A 17,234-nucleotide genomic window follows, 5' to 3' on the forward strand; every position below is an offset into this window, starting at 1 on the left:
CAGCTAAGCCGGTGCACCACCACTACTGAGCCTGCGCCCTAGAGCCCGCGAGCCACAACTACTGAAGCCCGCGTGCCTAGAGCCAGTGCTCCAAAACAGCAGAAGCCACTGCAATGAGAAGCCCGCGCACTACAACAAAGAGTAGCCCCCGCTCGCCGTAACTAGAGAAAGCCTGCGCGCAGCAACGAAGACCCAACGCAGCCAAAAATAAATAAATAAATGTATAAAAAATAATAATAAGTTTCATTTTAAAAGAGAGACTTGAAAGGCTGCCTGATTCAGATCCCCATCTGGTGAAACTTCCTGGTGAAATAGTCAACGGTTACTGGGCTTCAGTGAGCTTCCAAACATGAGAGGAAACTGATGCAAGCGTGATGCCTGGAGAAACCCTGTCCAAGGAATCCCACGCTCACAGAAACCACAGGAGCCAACCTACATTCTGGAACAACAGCCATGGGGTGGAAGGCACCCAGAGAAACACAGCCTACTTTTGTAAGAAAGACGTGTGTGTGTGCACGTGTAATATTCATGGGAAAAAAACAGGAAAGATATGCATTGGATCATTAATGGTGGCCATAAATGGCCATCAGTGTTTGATTATGGGAATCATATTTTTCTTACATTTTTCTGTATGTCCTGAATTCTTCACAATGAATATCTATTATGTTATTACTAGAAAAAGTGTTTGAAACCAAAAACATGTTGAATTGGAAAATCTTGCCTTTTTTTATCAGTTGAGATTTGTATAGTGTCTAAAAGCAGCATTTTTTTTTTTAGTTCTGTGATTCTAAAATTATCATTATTTATTTCTTTAAACTTCTTTTTTTAATTGGGGTATAGTAGCTTTACAATGTTGTGTTAGTTTCTACCGTACAGCGAAGTGAAGTAGAGTTCCCTGTGCTATGTAGTAGGTTCTCACTGTTATCTATTTTACACATATTAGTTAGTGTATATATGTCAATCCCAATCTCCCAGTTCATCCCACCCCGCTTTCCCCCCTTGGTGTCCATACGCTTATCCTCTATGTCTGTGTCTCTATTGCAAAGCAGCCTTTTTAAAGACATCAATTTGACATTTTCCAAACCAGCAAGTCATCAGTATTTAAGTTCTTTCTTAAGCAAAATCGTGGGAGCTGAGAGGAGGGGAAAGGGTTTAGGCTGCAGTTGTGAATATGTGTAAATATGTTCCTCGTTAGTTTAATGGTTTCAAAACAAGAAGAAGGTTTAATTGCCTTAGGATCAGACATTGTTGACATGATATAAAGTGCTTCCAAACCTCTGAAGCAGATACAATTGGCAGGAATGAATAAAACTTTCCTGTGTCTACATTTTGAGTGTGGATTGGCTCAAAAAGTACCAAAGAAACTTTTTTTGTACTTTTAACCTTATTTTCAATGTAGCTGTAGTTGCATTTTAAATGTAGTTTCAGGTCTTGACCAATAGAGTTTTCTTTCATAAGACTTTTATAGCTCACAATAAAAAAATACCAAATGCCCTTGGAGACCCGTCATAACCCAAACATGGTAGCTGACTTAGCTACATTCTCATGCAGCAGTAAACACACAGCCCTGAAGACGGCTACGTCTCCTCAAAGTAGAGAAAATATTTGTAGCCATTGAATGTACCTCAACTTCTGGGGTTAAGTTAGTTCTTTAAATTATTATCAACATAAAGTCATATATTTTCCCCATCACATCGTTTTATGGCAGCCAATGCTGTATATTCATGGTGGAACACAGCCAAGCAAATACTGGATTTCATCAAATCTAAGGCATCTTAATTTTATAATGTACTAGCGTTTTATAATCCACTAAGTAAGAGAAAATGCTGCCAATAAGCCATGACATGTCATCAACTTCAAGTCATATTTCAATTTCAGAGGTACTACAATGGGGAAAATTGTACATCTTAGAATCAACAAAGTAAGTAAAACATTGCTGAACTTATTTCCTTCAGAGCTGTGTAACTGACCCAGGAATGCCTGATCAGACAAAATATGGTCATTTCTACAGATTGCTAATTTCTAGGGTGAGTAGAAAAGAATGTTACACATTGTGTTAGTTATTTTTATTCTCTTCTGCATTGAAACATTTCTTCACACATGGGTGGGCCAATAATTTAGGATTCATTCTTTTCTGAGTTAAATTTTTTTTTTTTTGCTGTTTAGAAACTTCAGAGTCTTAACTTTACTAATCATATGCATGTAAAATATTCATCCAAGTCTTCTTTGGCCAAAAATGAGAAGGAGAAAGAGAGAGATGGTAACAAAAACCTAAAACCAACATTAGCAACAATACAGCATCCTCAAAACTAGCAGCCACAAAACATACCGCAAAAATGCCTAGCACAGTCGGTACTTCTTTAAGACTGTGACAAGCACCAAAAGATTTGTTTAATTGCTGCTAACTGCCATTTTCAGGCAGCAAATGTATCTCAGAAAAGTGGGTGTGATGCCCTTAGGTGCTGAGGAAAGCAAAAAGTGGGGTGGGATCTTTCTTTTTGCAGGGCTTGTTTTGTTGAGGAAAATACAAGTATTAACCATTTAAAATGGAATCATGTAGTATTGCAAAGTCTGGAATCCTGAATGGTTAGTAATGATGCTATTGGTTTGCTGTTGTAATCAACCTTCATCTCAAGCTGAGGCCTTACTGCCACACCTCACACTCCATGTGACACAGGGCCAGGCCTCAGATGGGGGACAAAGAATCCCCTCACTAGGCTATCCTCCCATTACATGCCTGTGTCAAATTTCTGGTAAAGAAGTACCTATTAAATGTGAATTTCAAAAGGGGCAAATATTAACATATGAAAACTCAAATATTAGGACTGCTCAATCTTCTCCCCCTTCATTGGATGCCATGGACCAAAGACCTTTTATTTCACAGGATTTTTGCCCACAATTTCCTGCATAGATTCAAACACTGGTCACCATGTTTCCTAAACCCCAAGTGGTAAACTATGACAAAATTCAGTTCCTAAAGATAGAATCAAAACCCAGTAAATCTTTTATTCATAGAGGTAAAAAAGCAAAGAAGAGTGTCTAGGGAATTCCCTGGTGGTCCAGTGGTTAGGACTCGGTGCTTTCACTGCTGTGGGCCCAGGTTCGATCCCTGGTTGGGGAACTAAGATCCTGCAAGCTGCATGCCAAGGTCAAAAAACAAAAATAGTATCTAGCATTTAAAACTAAGAAAGGAACACATCTCTGTAAGCACAAACTGTGTTTGTGCTTACAGAGACGAACTGTAATGAACTGGTGCTGGAATTAAACTGCATTCACGTCCACATATAAAAGCTAGTTTTAAAACTTATTTTTGCCTGAATTGTCTAGAAAATACGTCTTTGGAGAAATAATGCATATTGTGGCAATTGATATTTAGATGTGAAATATACCTGAAACTACTGAGGAAAAGTATAGTTAGTATATTTTTTTAAGTTTCTTATAAACAATGATTTGTTGTTACTCCTTTTCTATCTGCAAAAATAGGAATATATTAAAATGTTTCACCCCCTGGAAAAAATTTCTAAGATGCCTTGATTATATGCGGGAGGGGTTGGTAGGGAGGAGGGAAAACAAGCTTCCATCTCCTAATCCTGTTTACCCATTTTCAATTTATACATTTTAAAGTAAATACCCAATTAATTTCATTGAAGAAGAGCATTCAAAATGGTGTGTGTGTGTGTGTACACCTACATATGTTCATTTAGCAGATGTTTATTAAGCGACTTCTCCAGGCAAAGTGCTGGGCTTTTTTTTTTTTTTTTCAAAGCGCTGTTTTGTTACTTGCAGGCTAGAGATGAATTATGCAGAAACTTGTTCTTAAGAAGAGCAAGTAAGGGACTTCCCTGGTAGTCCAGTGGTTAAGAATCCACCTTCCACGGGCTTGATCCCTGGTCGGGGAACTAAGATGCCACGTGCCGCCATAATTGCTGAGCCCACACGCCTCAGCTAGCGAGAAGCCCGCGTGCCGCAACTAAGACCCTATGCAGCCAAAAATAAAAATAAATAAAATAAACAAAAATTAAAAAAAAAAAGAAGAGCAAGTAATTTATATTTTCAGGCTGACTTGAATCACTAGGGGGGAAATATATACACGTGTGTGTGCACACACACATGAAAGGAAGGGCGAAAGAACATTCAAGTCCTGGGTTTGAGGGCTCTGTACTGATCAGAAGGAAGGAGAAAGGTTTTGGACTCATCTGTATGTAACTACCACCCATCGCCTTGAAGGACACAAACGCCCCAGTCTCAAAATCTCTTTTCTGTCTGTCACATGAAGAGAGGAGACCTAAGTGTTGAAGGTCTAGATTGAAAACACCTTCCTACGTCTGAATCTGTGACTCAGTCTTAAAAAACAAGAGAGCTCAGCCAGATTCTTGCTTAAAGTTTGTGTTGTTTATATTAACTCAACACTGTTTATATATTCTTATTCCCTCTGGACCATATATAAGAGAACCAAAAACATCCCTAAATCTCATTGTGTAATTTATTCCTAATCATTTTCTCTCAGTGAAGCACTGAATTTGCTAGAAGTTTTACTTTTCCCACACTCTGTGAGGGGTGAAGTTACCAGCAAGTGGCAAATGATATGCACAGATTTCAGGGACTTTGAAGTCAGAATGTCATCTGTCCTGACCCATATCTTTGGTGAAATCCATTTGGTGGTCCATTGTGGCTTCTCTGAGCTCAAGCGTTGTGTTGGGAGATGACTCAGGAAGGTAGCTGGGGTGCACTAGGGCCTGCAGGGAACCCCCAGTGCAGGGGACAAAGGCTTATCTATTGTCCCTTGATTATGAGCAGAAATCAAAGGAGTTGAGAAAACTCTAATTTAAAAAGATACACGCACCCATGTTCATAGCAGCACTATTTACAATAGCCAAGACGTGGAAGCAACCTAAGTGTCCATCAACAGATGAATGGATAAGGAAGACATGGTACATATACACAATGGAATGCTACTCAGCCATAAAAAAGAATGAAATAATGCCATGTGCGGCAACATGGATGGACCTGGAGATGATCGTACTAAATGACGTAAGCCAGAGAAATACAAATACCCTATGATAGCACTTATATGTGGAATCTAAAATATGACACAAATGAACTTATTTACAAAACAGAAACAGACTCACTGACAGACATAAAAACAAACCTACGGGTACCAAAGGGGAAAACGGGCAGGGGAGGGATAAATTAGGAGTTTGGGATTAGCAGATACAAACTACTATATACAAAATAGATAAACAGCAAAGTCCTTCTGTATAGCACAGGGAACTATATTCAATATCCTGTAATAACCCATAATGGAAAAGAAAATGAAAAAGAATATATATATGTATATATATATATATACGCATAACTGAGTCACTTTGCTGTACACCAGAAACTAACACAACATTGTAAATTGACTATACTTCAATTAAAAAATAAGAAATCAAAGGGGTTGAGACTTGTTTTCTTCTCCATCCCAAACCACCATGCCACATCCATACTGGCATTTTTTTAGTTTGAGTTAAAAATCATAGCATTAAAAGTTTTTATAAAATCTTTTTATACAACTCTTAAGTTAAAACTTAATTACCCAATCTACCATGAATTCTTGAACTGTTCCCATAAATTTATGTCAAGAGGAGAGAATTTCTTGGTTTTTCTGTCAGTCTTTCCATTGGAAAGGCAAAAGGAGTCTATAAAACACGTGGCTGTCTCTAACAAAGACCAATTCCTAAACTTGTTTCTAAAAGTAAACCATTTTAAAACACTTTGCAGCTCTATAAGTAGTTGGTTTTTTGACCCTTATCACACATCTGTGTATGTAATAGTTTCATAATTCCTGCATTGACTCATCATCTTCTTTCTAGTAACTCCTGATACCACATGTCAGTATGGGTTGTAGATGAATTAAAAGATAGATAGGTAGTTAGATAACTGTAGAAGTACAGATATAGATAAACCATGTATACATGGACACAGGGAAAGTCCATCAATGGAATAAAATACTATTCCAGCCACTATGGAGAACAGTATGGAGGTTCCTTAAAAAACTAAAAATAGAACTACCAGATGACCCAGCAATCCCACTACTGGGCATATACCCTGAGAAAACCATAATTGAAAGAGTCATGTACCACAATGTTCACTGCAGCTCTATTTACAATAGCCAGGACATGGAAGCAACCTAAGTGTCCATCGACAGATGAATAGATAAAGAAGATGTGGCACATGTATACAATGGAATACTACTCAGCCATAAGAAGAAACGAAATTGAATTATTTGTAGTGAGGTGGATGGACCTAGAGTCTGTCATACAGAGTGAAGTAAGTCAGAAAGAGAAAAACAAATACCGTATGCTAACACATATATCTGGAATCTAAAAAAAAAAAAATTGTTCTGATGAGCCTAGGGGCTGGACAGGAATAAAGACGCAGACGTAGGGAATGGACTTGAGGACACGGGGAGGGGGAAGGGGAAGCTGGAACAAAGTGAGAGAGTGGCCTTGACACATACACACTACCAAATGTAAAACAGATAGCTAGTGGGAAGCAGCCGCATAGCACAGGGAGATCAGCTCGGTGCTTTGTGACCACCTGGAGGGGTGGGATAGGGAGGGTGGGAGGGAGACGCAAGAGGGAGGGGATATGGGGATATATGTATATGTATAGCTGATTCACTTTGTTATAAAGCAGAAACTAACACAACAATGTAAAGCAATTATACTCCAATAAAGATGTTAAAGAAAAATACTATTCTGGTAATAGAGAAGATTCCCTCTAGAAATAACTAAAAGAATTGAGAGCCCTGTATTTCCAAGTGGCCCCAAAGAGATGGGTGTGTGGAGTCATAAACCACCCAATTTCATTTAAACACTGATGAGATACGATGCAAACTCTACAAAAAGGATGAGGTGGAGAAACAAGGGTCACTTTAAAACTTAAACTGGAAAGAGTAAAATAGGGAGTCCTTGCCAACAGCTCAAAAAGTAATTTGTTGCTGCTTCTGACAATGCAGGGCATATTGAGAAAGCACGGCTGCTTTTAAATCTAGCACTGTAGGAAAGCAGCTGGGCACTCGATATATGGCTTTCGTCATAGTCCGTTGCAGAAATTAACAACATAAAGAGATATGCCTTCCTTCTCCTGACTGTGGCCAATATATCAAAAACGAATGAACTGTCCCTATAACTAGTGGAAACCCTTTGCTTTGGGGTCTGTAAACAATAAGATATCTAAATACCCTTGACTGTGGAATTAGTACCAATATCTTTTGCAGAATACTCTTAAGCAAAGCATATTGGCTATTTCAATAACCAGTTTCCCACAGATGAACAATCATAGCTCATGTTCTGGGTCCCCCAGAGTTCCACTGCCCAGGACAAAAGCAAGTCACAACTGTCACTTCCAGAAACACATCTGACTCATCATGGATTTCACATAAAATGTGCACATGCTTGGGGTCAGACACATAGAGAATGGCAGGCTAGACTAAGCCAGGGCATGTGCTTAGGAAATTGGGACCAGAACATTGATCCCATGGGTCACTTCCAAACCCATTTATTTCATGGATTCCAGTCTGAATTGTCTTGTATTCTTCTAAGCAGTTTTTTATTAGATTAAATCACCAAGTGGATGAAATCCTATGCTTCACTGCATCACACACCACAAATCAACTCGAGTCCCAAGATGAGGCACCAGTGAAATGACTAAGGGACACATGAGTTCCTGGCTATGGCTCCCAAAGCAGCCCTCATTCAACTTTTTCTAAGATCCTGGGGACAGGCAACTTGGAATGTGCAGAATAAGCCCAGGAGGGGCCACACAGAGCCACTTTGAAACTTTCTCCATACAAGTCACTCCTGGTCTGAGAATTAGAACCCCAGCAGATTAAACTGTTCAGAAGAATGCTTTCTTAGTGCTGCAGTGGACCTGATAGTTTCACAGCTCACCTGTTTTACTCCCAGCCAGCCGTTCGGCACTCACCACTAGATTGATGGTTGAACTAGAAGCTGACCTCGCCGTTTGTGGAGATGGAGGCTGAATTTTCTCTATAAAAGAAGAAGATACACCACTAATAGGTAACTCAGAAAATGAAAGGCTTAGGAACCCTATGGGACTGAGGCAGGCCTGCCGTTCTGGGTCATGTCTTATGTAAGGAGGGGCCACTGAAACGTAGAGACCCAAGAAGTCTCCACACACACTGCTTATGTCTGTTGTCTGCACGTTTGATTCATCTCAACAAGCAAACGGAGGAAATTTCTGAACCTGGAAGAGATCCTCACATTTTTCCACAGAACATCTTCTGCTTCCGTCCAAGGAAGTAGAGCCCTAGGGTTGAAGGGTCTTTGGACTCAAATCTTCATGGGTTGTATGGTAACTGATGGGAATTGCCTTTCCTCAATTATAGTTCCTTGATATGAATAACTCTGGTCCAAGAGAAAAGAATGGGAGCCTCCCCTCCACGTCCCAGGAACAGCAGGGGTCAAGAAGAGTCAGGGGTGGGGGTGAGGGTCCAGGACAACTTGGGGAGGGGGCTGGGAAGTCATGCCGGCCAGGACTTGGGGCAGCAAAGGAGCCACAGGGCCAACACAGCAGAGGGCAGAGCCTGAGCACAATGAGACCAGGGGAGGGAAACGCTGGTGCCCTTTTGATTGTGCCTGTGGACATCCCGTGGCCCCTGGGATGAGAATCCCTAAGGAGCCATGACTCAGTGGTGTTTTCTGTTCAATGACCATGGAGACATGCTTCCGACACAGGACATGGTGGGCAGCCAAGACCCAGCCAGGTTCCATGACCATATTTCTTCCTCCCTGGGAAGGGGCTGCACTCAGGCCACATGGATCTGGTTTCCTGCATCAAGTAGCCCAGGACCCCCAAGGCAGGACAACAGTTCACAAGGAACCCATTTTCCATTTCGTTAAGTTATCAAGTTGGGTGCAACCGAAACACACAGGATTTTGCTTTAACCTTGTTGCTGTTTCAGAAAAAGGTCAGTGAATAAGCACTGTTCCCTTTATGGCGCCGTTGGATATCCCATGCAGAGACAGGTGCCAACCGCCCTTAAACCGACAGGGCACTTACTTGTACTGAAACTGCCTTGGTAGATGGCTCTGACCTGAGACCTTAGGTAACAGATCACCGTGACATGGTACGTCTGCCCAGGGAGCAGGCCCCCGATGACGTGGTCCGTGACCGTGAGGTTCTGCTTCAGAACCGGGGACTGATCGTGGGCCGAGGTGATGGTGAGGTTGTATAAATAAGGGCTGGGGGGCTCGGGCCTCTCCCAGTGGAGTTTGACGCTGTTCTCTGTGATTTCAGACGCGTGGACCTCTCGGGGTGCCTTAACTGCAAGATGGAGTGCTGAGAGCAGGAGACAGAAAATAAAACCCTAAATGACTGTAACACACAGGCCGGAGATGAACTCTAAAAGAGATGTACCAGTAGACGGTCGATCTGAAATTTGGGTGAGGCAGACAACTAGTTTCTCTTTCAAGCTCCAGAGAAATACTGATCTTGTAACCTACCAGCATATGTGAAACGTGAAATTCACAGTAATCAAAAATCTCATTGTTCATCGGCCAGGTACACGATTATCTTTTTTTTTTCCTGTTGAAAATCTCTCTTATTAAGGAAATACTTTGAAAATGTGTGGTCCAGGGTGCTTAATCTGAAGCGTTCAAGACAGAATGAGGCCCCTAACTTAAAATATATTAAATATACATCATGGAACTTTAGGGTATGACATGAAATTCTTTCAAGGGATCCCTGCTTCTCTCTCTTCATAAAATGAAGACAATCTCCATTTTCTCAGGAGCACATACATCCTGCCTTCACTTTTCTATACAGTTTGTGACTCTATAGGAACTTCTAGCATCTTCTTTGCGGGAAAAATAAAATAACATAGTCTGAGTCCCATTAAGCCCACCAACCCCCAACCCCCAAATCTAATCCAGCCTGGAATGCATTCTTCCCAGGGGCAGTACCAGCACGTAGTTCAGTCTGTGGGGATGGAACAATCGTCTGGGCTCTAACTTTTCAATTTGCTAAACGCAACGCCTCAGTGTTGCCACAGCACGAGGCTTGGGCCTCTTCTCTATGGGTACATGCTTCCCAGCAGGGACAAGCCTTCTGCAATTACAAAGCTCCATCCAGACCTTCGGGAGTCATATTCTAAGGGAGGCGGGTCTGGCTCCAGAACTAAAGCATAGAAGCATAAGCTTCACCATTTAAGAGCTGACAACAGGCTTTTTCTCTCTCTCTCTCTCACTCCCTCGATGGGGTCTAAAACCCTACATCTACTTAGAACTCATCCCTTTAACTGAAGACAGTTGCATTTCCAGGAGAGGTGGGTGGTGGCCGCCCACTGACACCCCTGAGAGAATGAGCTGCTCCCATGCTTGCCCCGATGGGGGTTTGGGGCTGGAGTGGGGAGTGGGAAAACGGGCAGCAGAGGCGGCGGAGGGGTGGGTATTTCACCTGCTCTTTGCTTGGAACTCACCAGCCTCATGGCGGGCGGGGGTGGGGGGGCGGAGAAGAGAAAGATTGCTTTCTAATATAGATAAAAAGGGATGCTTTGGTAATTCCATGCTCAAACCAGCACCTTTCAAAATACATCATCTAGATGTCAGATTGCAGATCAAGGACCGTGTCTGGATTGCTTTGTAAACAGGCTTCAAGGGACAAGCCCTGGACACAGTAAATGAGACATCCCAGGTAGGTGGCTTTCTTACCCATGGGCTTAGCAGTGGCTGGCCTGGTGGCGGCCAGTTTGGCTGCCTGGGGCCTGGGGGCCTCGGGCTTTGCGGCCATGGGTTTGGCAGCAGCAGGGGGTCTGGCAGGGGCCGGCTTTGCTGCTGCGGGCCTCGCGGCCAGTGCGGGTCTAACTGTGGCTGTCTTCGAAACCTCCGGCTTGGTGGCCACGAGCTTGGTGGTCACAGGCTTGGCGACCTCGGGCTTGGTGGCCACTGGCTTGGCCAAGGACTTGGCGGCCTCGGGCTTGGCGGCCTCAGGTTTGGTGGCCGTGGACTTGACAGCCTCGGGCTTGGTGGCCATGGGTCTCCCAGCCACGGGTCTCTCGGCCACAGGTCTCGTGGAAGCTGGCTTTGAGGCCGGCAGGTTTACCACTGTTATTGGTTTGGTGGTGGTGGTCACTGGCTTTGCTGTGGTCACCGGTTTAGATGTAGGACTTGAAGTAACATTATTTGGAACATTTCTGTTAAAACATATTAAATATTATTTCAACTCATACATATTTTCTCCTGCTATCTAAAATAGACAAAGACATAACTCCATGTGCTATACAAAATTTGCTATCTCACCAACATGCATGCAGTAGCTTTTACCTATTACATATAGCATTGCATATACTAAATTCCTTCCTTTTAGGACCTGTGCCACGGAAAGACATTGAACAGCACATAAAAAATAGAATTATCAAAAATGAAGCCTCTATTGTACTATAAATACACCTGAAATCTTATTTTCAATTTATGAAAGCTGGAAGAGAGCAAAGAAACAGAAATAAATATTGTCATAATAATAATACTTATTGTTCATAATAAATAGTAAAGATAAAATATTTAAATAATGCTCTAATTATAAAAATTGACCAACTGAAACACATACACCAAAAACTGAGGTCATTTAATAGCTACGCTCGTTATAAGAAAGTAGCCACTCAACAAGATGCTGTGTTAAATGAAGCTTTCTACGAAATAGACAGACATAGAGAACAGACTTGTGGTTGCCCCCGGCTGGGGGGGGGTGGCTGGGGGAGGGATGGAGTGGGAGGTTGGGGGTTATCAGATGTAAGCTATCATATACAGGATGGATACATAACAAGGTCCTGCTGTATAGCACAGAGAACCATATTCAATAACCGGTGATAAACCATAATGGAAAAGAATATTTTAAAAAATGTATATATGTATAAGTGAATCACTTTACTGTACAGCAGAAATTAATACAACATTGTAAACTAACTATACTTCCATTAAAACGTTTAAATAAAAAAATAAGCAAGTTGCTGTGTTGAGCTGGAAAATGATCAAATCGGCATACGCTTTCATTCCTAGGGCGTGTTGTGTATTTTCGTTTGTATTAATTTTTGTGTATGTGGTTGTTTTTCTCACAATTTCTTGATTTACTATGAATCCCTAAAGAGAACAGCAACATAACCATCAGACATGCTAGGGCAGACCCAATTTTGTTCATTACTTGCCCTGAGATGAACGTTCATTATTTTATAGAAATGTCATGCTATATGGCATAGGCAGTATAGTTGCAAGTTGCTGTCATAAAACTTCAGATACCAGGTTGCTTTGTTCATTCTGCTTTCCTAAAGATAAAGTTGAGCCAACCTGACGGAATGTTCGAGGGAAATTGTACAGATAATACAAGGCTAGAAAAACAGAACCTGTGAACCTAGATCACGCAGAATGAGCATCACAGCACCAGAGAAGGGTCACTGCTGCCTTGGGAATGATTTTCAACGTACTAGGCTGAAATGCGAAGCGTTCCCTCTGAGGACAATGGCAAAAGCTGAAGGAGTTAAGGGGTATAGGGAGAAGCATGGGCAGTTGGAAGAGGTCACCCTGGGGCTCAGCCAAGAGTAAGGCAGGTAGTCACTTTACAAGGATAATTCGAATCTGCATCTCATCTGAATGCAACAGACAGAACCTCCCCCTCTCCCAAAGCATGATCCTCTGTGGCCTTCTCTTGAGGGACACAATTGCTGGTACAGTGCCTGACCTCAGTTCCTGCCACCATGTCCCCCTTGCCCAGTCCTCTGTCACACAGCCACAGTGGCCTCCTCTCTACTCCTGGAGTTGGCACCAACGACGGCACTGGACATAAGGCTATGGAGCATGTGCCGAGCAGCCAGCATCACCATGGGCACTGCAGCCCCACCCACCTCCCATCCATCTCATCGGTCTTCCTAGGAGACCATGCATGTCCCCCGCCTTTGCTAACGCCATCACCTGTGTCATTACAGCATTAATCATTTTGAGAGAAGGGGAGTCCATTTTTTGCTTAATGTGTCCAATCTTTCTGTATGAAATCATTGCACACCAGTTAGAGTAGACTGTTGGGACGTATGGCCCCAGTGGCCCCCTTTCTCTGTACCCACACCCTTTGCGATGTGATGTGGCAGGTTCCCCCAACAAGCCCAGCTCCCCACTCTTGAATCTAGCTAGGCCAGCTTTGGACACGCTTTGGCCAATAGGATAAGGCACAGGCAACAGTGTGCCAGCTCTAGCCTAGACCTCAGGAGGACTTGCTCACCTCCACCTTCTCTCACGGAACCCTCCCAGTCTCCTTGTGCACAAACCCAGGCTTGCCACATAAGACCACCCTAGACCACCAGTCCACAGCTGACCAGCAGCTGACCACAAACATGAAAATGAGCTCTGTAGAGGCCAGAAGAACTGCCCAGCTGAGCCCAAGCAAAACCCACCAGCCCACAGAATCTCAAACTACATAAACAGTTGTTATTGTAAGCCACTAAGTTTCAGGTAATTTGTTATGCAACAAAAGCTAATGGATACAACAGACTCTTCCTCTGAAATGCTCCACGTGACATTTGGGAAGTCACGTTTTCTGGATTTCAACATCCTCACCCCATAAAGTTAGGCATTGGCTGAAGGACCTCTGCATTCCCTCTAGCGCTCTAATTTCTAAGACAGTTACTATAATCACTTACATTTGTTTGTAACCAAACTGCACAAGATTCTTTGCCGGTTGGTCCCCTTGGAACCAATCACACTGTTTCCTGATATCTGGGGTCAGGTAAAAAGCATCTTTACCTAGAGAAAAAGAGAGAAGGAAATATTTAAGGGCATGTGAACCACATGCAAATTAAAATCAATCTGCTAAGGACTTAAATGGATCACGTATAGGTAGTCCGTGAACATTTGTCAGATTAATTCATTCTTCCAGACAATCTAAGTCCAGTGATTTGAAACATGAAGCATAATGGTGCTTGATCCATAAAACACCTTAAGCCAGTATCTCCTATTTGGCAATATTTGGGTGATTAGGTTAACGGTAGCATTTACTCAATGTGAGGGGAGACAGGAATAGAAGAAAAATCAAGTGCAGAATGTACCAAGTTCCAAGCTCTAGAACATCACATTAAAATAGAATTACTTTGAACATTTTCTCAGTGCTGTTTAACAAAACTTCTGTTTTAATTTTCCAAAGACGGTAATAGTGGCTCCTGGGTGAACTCGCTGGCCTACCCTTGCCTCACATTTCTCCCCTAAAACTTTAGGGAGACAGGTCACACTTTATAAATCTCCCTCATTTGTTAGATGCTTTCCTGTGCCTGACTCCATCAAGGCAGTGATGAATGACACACCTCCTCCAGGATGCGCAGTCTACCCATAAATGAATGACCAACGGGCCATGTGATAGATGCAGTGAGTACAACATCCTGATTAACACTGCTGCCCGAGCCTTGGGAGTGGGGACCATCGCAGTGAGCAGGGGGTCTGGAGATAAGTTTTGAAGATGAATGCGGGTTTGTTGCTGAAGCAAGGGTGGAGATCATTTAGCAGAGGGAGAGACATATCGGGTAAAGGCTCAGAGGTATCCAAGTGTATGGTTGGGGGCTAAGCCCAGATCAATGCTGCTCCTTCTAGAAGCTTCCCTGATCCCCATCAGGGCACACTCAATGTGACATAACAGCATATCGTGTCATGCCTAATAAATGTGCACTTGACCCCTTCACCCACCTAGACTATAAACTCCCAGGGACACAGTCCATGGCTGGGAGGGGTCTAGTCAAGTCTGGTTGAATAAACGAGTGAACAAGGGCAGGATTCCCGTCTGTGTCAACTGCCGACCCCAGCTCCTAACAGTGTGTCTGGGATGTGGTAGGTGCCAGTATATACTTGTTGAATGAATGGACAGGTCAACATGGGCACACTAGCTATCATTCCCATGCCTGCAGCCCCATCCCTGGGGGCCAAGTGTGCACAGGACTTACTGCTGATGAAGGATGGCAACAGCCTCCCGAAGCGCATCAGAGGCTCTTCATTGAGCTCAGTAGACTTGTCCATGAGTTTGAAGAAGATGTCGTTTGGTTCACTGGCGAAGCTGTACAGCTCCTTGACGTTCACCTTCCTACCAATGCCCAGGATCACGAAGAAGTAACCCTTGCATTTGGCCTGCAGGATGGCTCTCTGGGCCTCCTGCAGCTGCTGGCTCTGCACCTCGCCCGTCAGCATCAGGACCACGAGCTTCAGGTCCCGTGGGTTGGGTGCGCTTTCAAAGATGTTCTCAATGGTATAGTCGATGGCACTACCCAAAGCCCTGGTGCCCTGGAGCTGTGCCATCCTGCTGCCAAGGAAGGCCAGGAGCTTCTCCTTGGAGCCGTAGTCAGCCAGGGAGAATTCCACCTTTACGGGCGGCACGCTGGCGTTGCCCACGGACTCATAGGGTGCATGCTGCACGACCGCCACTCTGGCGAAGTGCTGGGAGGCCTTGGGGTCCGGGCTCATGTCCAGCTGTTGGACCAGGTACTGTATGTACTTCCTCATCTCATTGAACTGGAACGGAGTGGTGGACTCGGAGCTATCTAAGATGAAAACCATGTCGATATCCACGTTGCTGCCCGCTGCTCTCCGGTCCCTGAAGGAAGGCCTCCAGTTGCCAAATCCACAGGATGGGTCGATGTTGCAGATGTCTAGAAAGAAGCATGGCAGCCCGTTTATTCTGACTCTCCTGGCGAGACACTGCACATCAGTCTGCGGGGAGTCTGGGGTCATTAGAATTGTCACATAATGTAGAAACCTATGTATACCTTGCTGACAATATCATGGCCAGAGTTCAGTTTTTATCACCTAGCACTTACTAGAGGAAACAAATCAAGCTGAAATCCTTGTTAACATACTATGGCATTGGCATAATGAAAGAAAAGAAAAGAAAAGAAAACTACCTTGCTTCTTTGCCACTCCTTGAAGAAATGTGTTCCAGAAACACATTACCAGATAATAAAAAACAAAACCAGATAATAAAATTCTGGACTCCAAGGTCAAAATATAAGCAGAGCCCACTTCCTCCTTTGTTACCTATAGACCTAATCATTCTCTTAACGAAGAGAGGCTCTGTTTGGGGGCAGTCGGCTTTTAGGATGGAAACTACTTACGCAGCATATACGCTGGTAAATATAAGACTATGTGAATCTTCATTTAACTCAAGCTCTTTGTACAGGTGATGATTATTCACTCAAATGTCCCTCTGTAGATAGTGTGTTTTGCAATTGCAGCCGGACAGATTTTTTCTCTCTTAGAGAAGCACCTTACCCAAGCAGACGTGACAAGTCAGGACTTTCTCCAAGAAGTCCGTGAGGTCTCCACTAGCTGGTAGGACAAGGGCATGACCCACCGCTGTGTTATTGATCTGGTTTAAACAAAAGGAAATCCTTAGTAGGAGTACACAGGGTAAGTTACCATTAGAAAATGTAGCCAAAGAATACACATCAATTAAATAAACACAATTATTTAATAAACACATCAATTAAATAATTATTTAATAATTATTAAATAATTAAATTAAATAATTATTTAATAAACATATCAATTAAATAAACCCCCAATAGATCAATATCTTCTCTTTCTTGGGAAACAGGGTTAGGAAGGAAGGCACTGATTATGATAGGAAAACAGGTTTTCTCCCAATGAGATGAACCGGTGTTCAAATCCCACTCCTGCTGGACCTGAAGCGCAATTATTTAATTTCTCTGGAATTCAGTTTCCTTAGCTGCAAAGTGGAGATAATGGTAAATTCCCACAAAGTTATTTGGAAGATTAAATTGGATAATGTATGTAAAGTACCTGGTATAGCCTCTACCAAATAGCAGGGACCTAAATGTCATTGTTATCTAGCAACAATAATAGGGACTAACAAATATTCAGTCCATCCTTCTCCCATGGGCCCAGGTCTAGAAAGGGATTTAACAACAAAGCAAGTTATGAAATCACTTCCAGAGGACTCAGAATGTCCTGCCCATCACAGCCCCTGGCACATCATCATTAAATTGAATAAATGAATGAATATTTGACTTTTTGAACTTGCTGAAACTATGCTTTTTAGGAAACATGCGTGGTTCTGGATCACTCAGCCCTCACAAGGGGAGATGTATACATGATCCCCTAATAGGAACATAAGGCTGATAGCCCAAGCCAGAGCCAAAAGCCCAATACTATGTTCTCCAATTGGCCTGGAGTTTGGCAGAATAAACC

At 43.0% G+C, this 17,234-nt stretch overlaps 1 protein-coding gene across 3 annotated transcripts in view; it reads right to left on the reverse strand.

Moving 5' to 3' along the window:
* COL6A3 (collagen type VI alpha 3 chain) overlaps positions 1 to 17,234 on the reverse strand; it is a 68,737-nt gene that overhangs the window by 3,817 nt on the left and 47,686 nt on the right. For all 3 annotated transcript variants that reach the window (XM_065881017.1, XM_065881016.1, XM_065881015.1), the window contains 8 exons: positions 16,296 to 16,392; positions 14,978 to 15,676; positions 13,691 to 13,793; positions 11,015 to 11,200; positions 10,970 to 10,977; positions 10,719 to 10,877; positions 9,070 to 9,333; positions 7,938 to 8,036 (listed from right to left, as the gene is read on the reverse strand). In XM_065881017.1, the coding sequence (XP_065737089.1) occupies positions 7,938 to 8,036; positions 9,070 to 9,333; positions 10,719 to 10,877; positions 10,970 to 10,977; positions 11,015 to 11,200; positions 13,691 to 13,793; positions 14,978 to 15,676; positions 16,296 to 16,392 (1,615 nt within the window). The remainder of the gene's footprint in view (positions 1 to 7,937; positions 8,037 to 9,069; positions 9,334 to 10,718; positions 10,878 to 10,969; positions 10,978 to 11,014; positions 11,201 to 13,690; positions 13,794 to 14,977; positions 15,677 to 16,295; positions 16,393 to 17,234) is intronic.

The sequence above is a fragment of the Phocoena phocoena genome, chromosome 7 (genome assembly GCF_963924675.1).
Source record: "Phocoena phocoena chromosome 7, mPhoPho1.1, whole genome shotgun sequence".
In the NCBI taxonomy this organism is placed as follows: domain Eukaryota; kingdom Metazoa; phylum Chordata; class Mammalia; order Artiodactyla; family Phocoenidae; genus Phocoena; species Phocoena phocoena.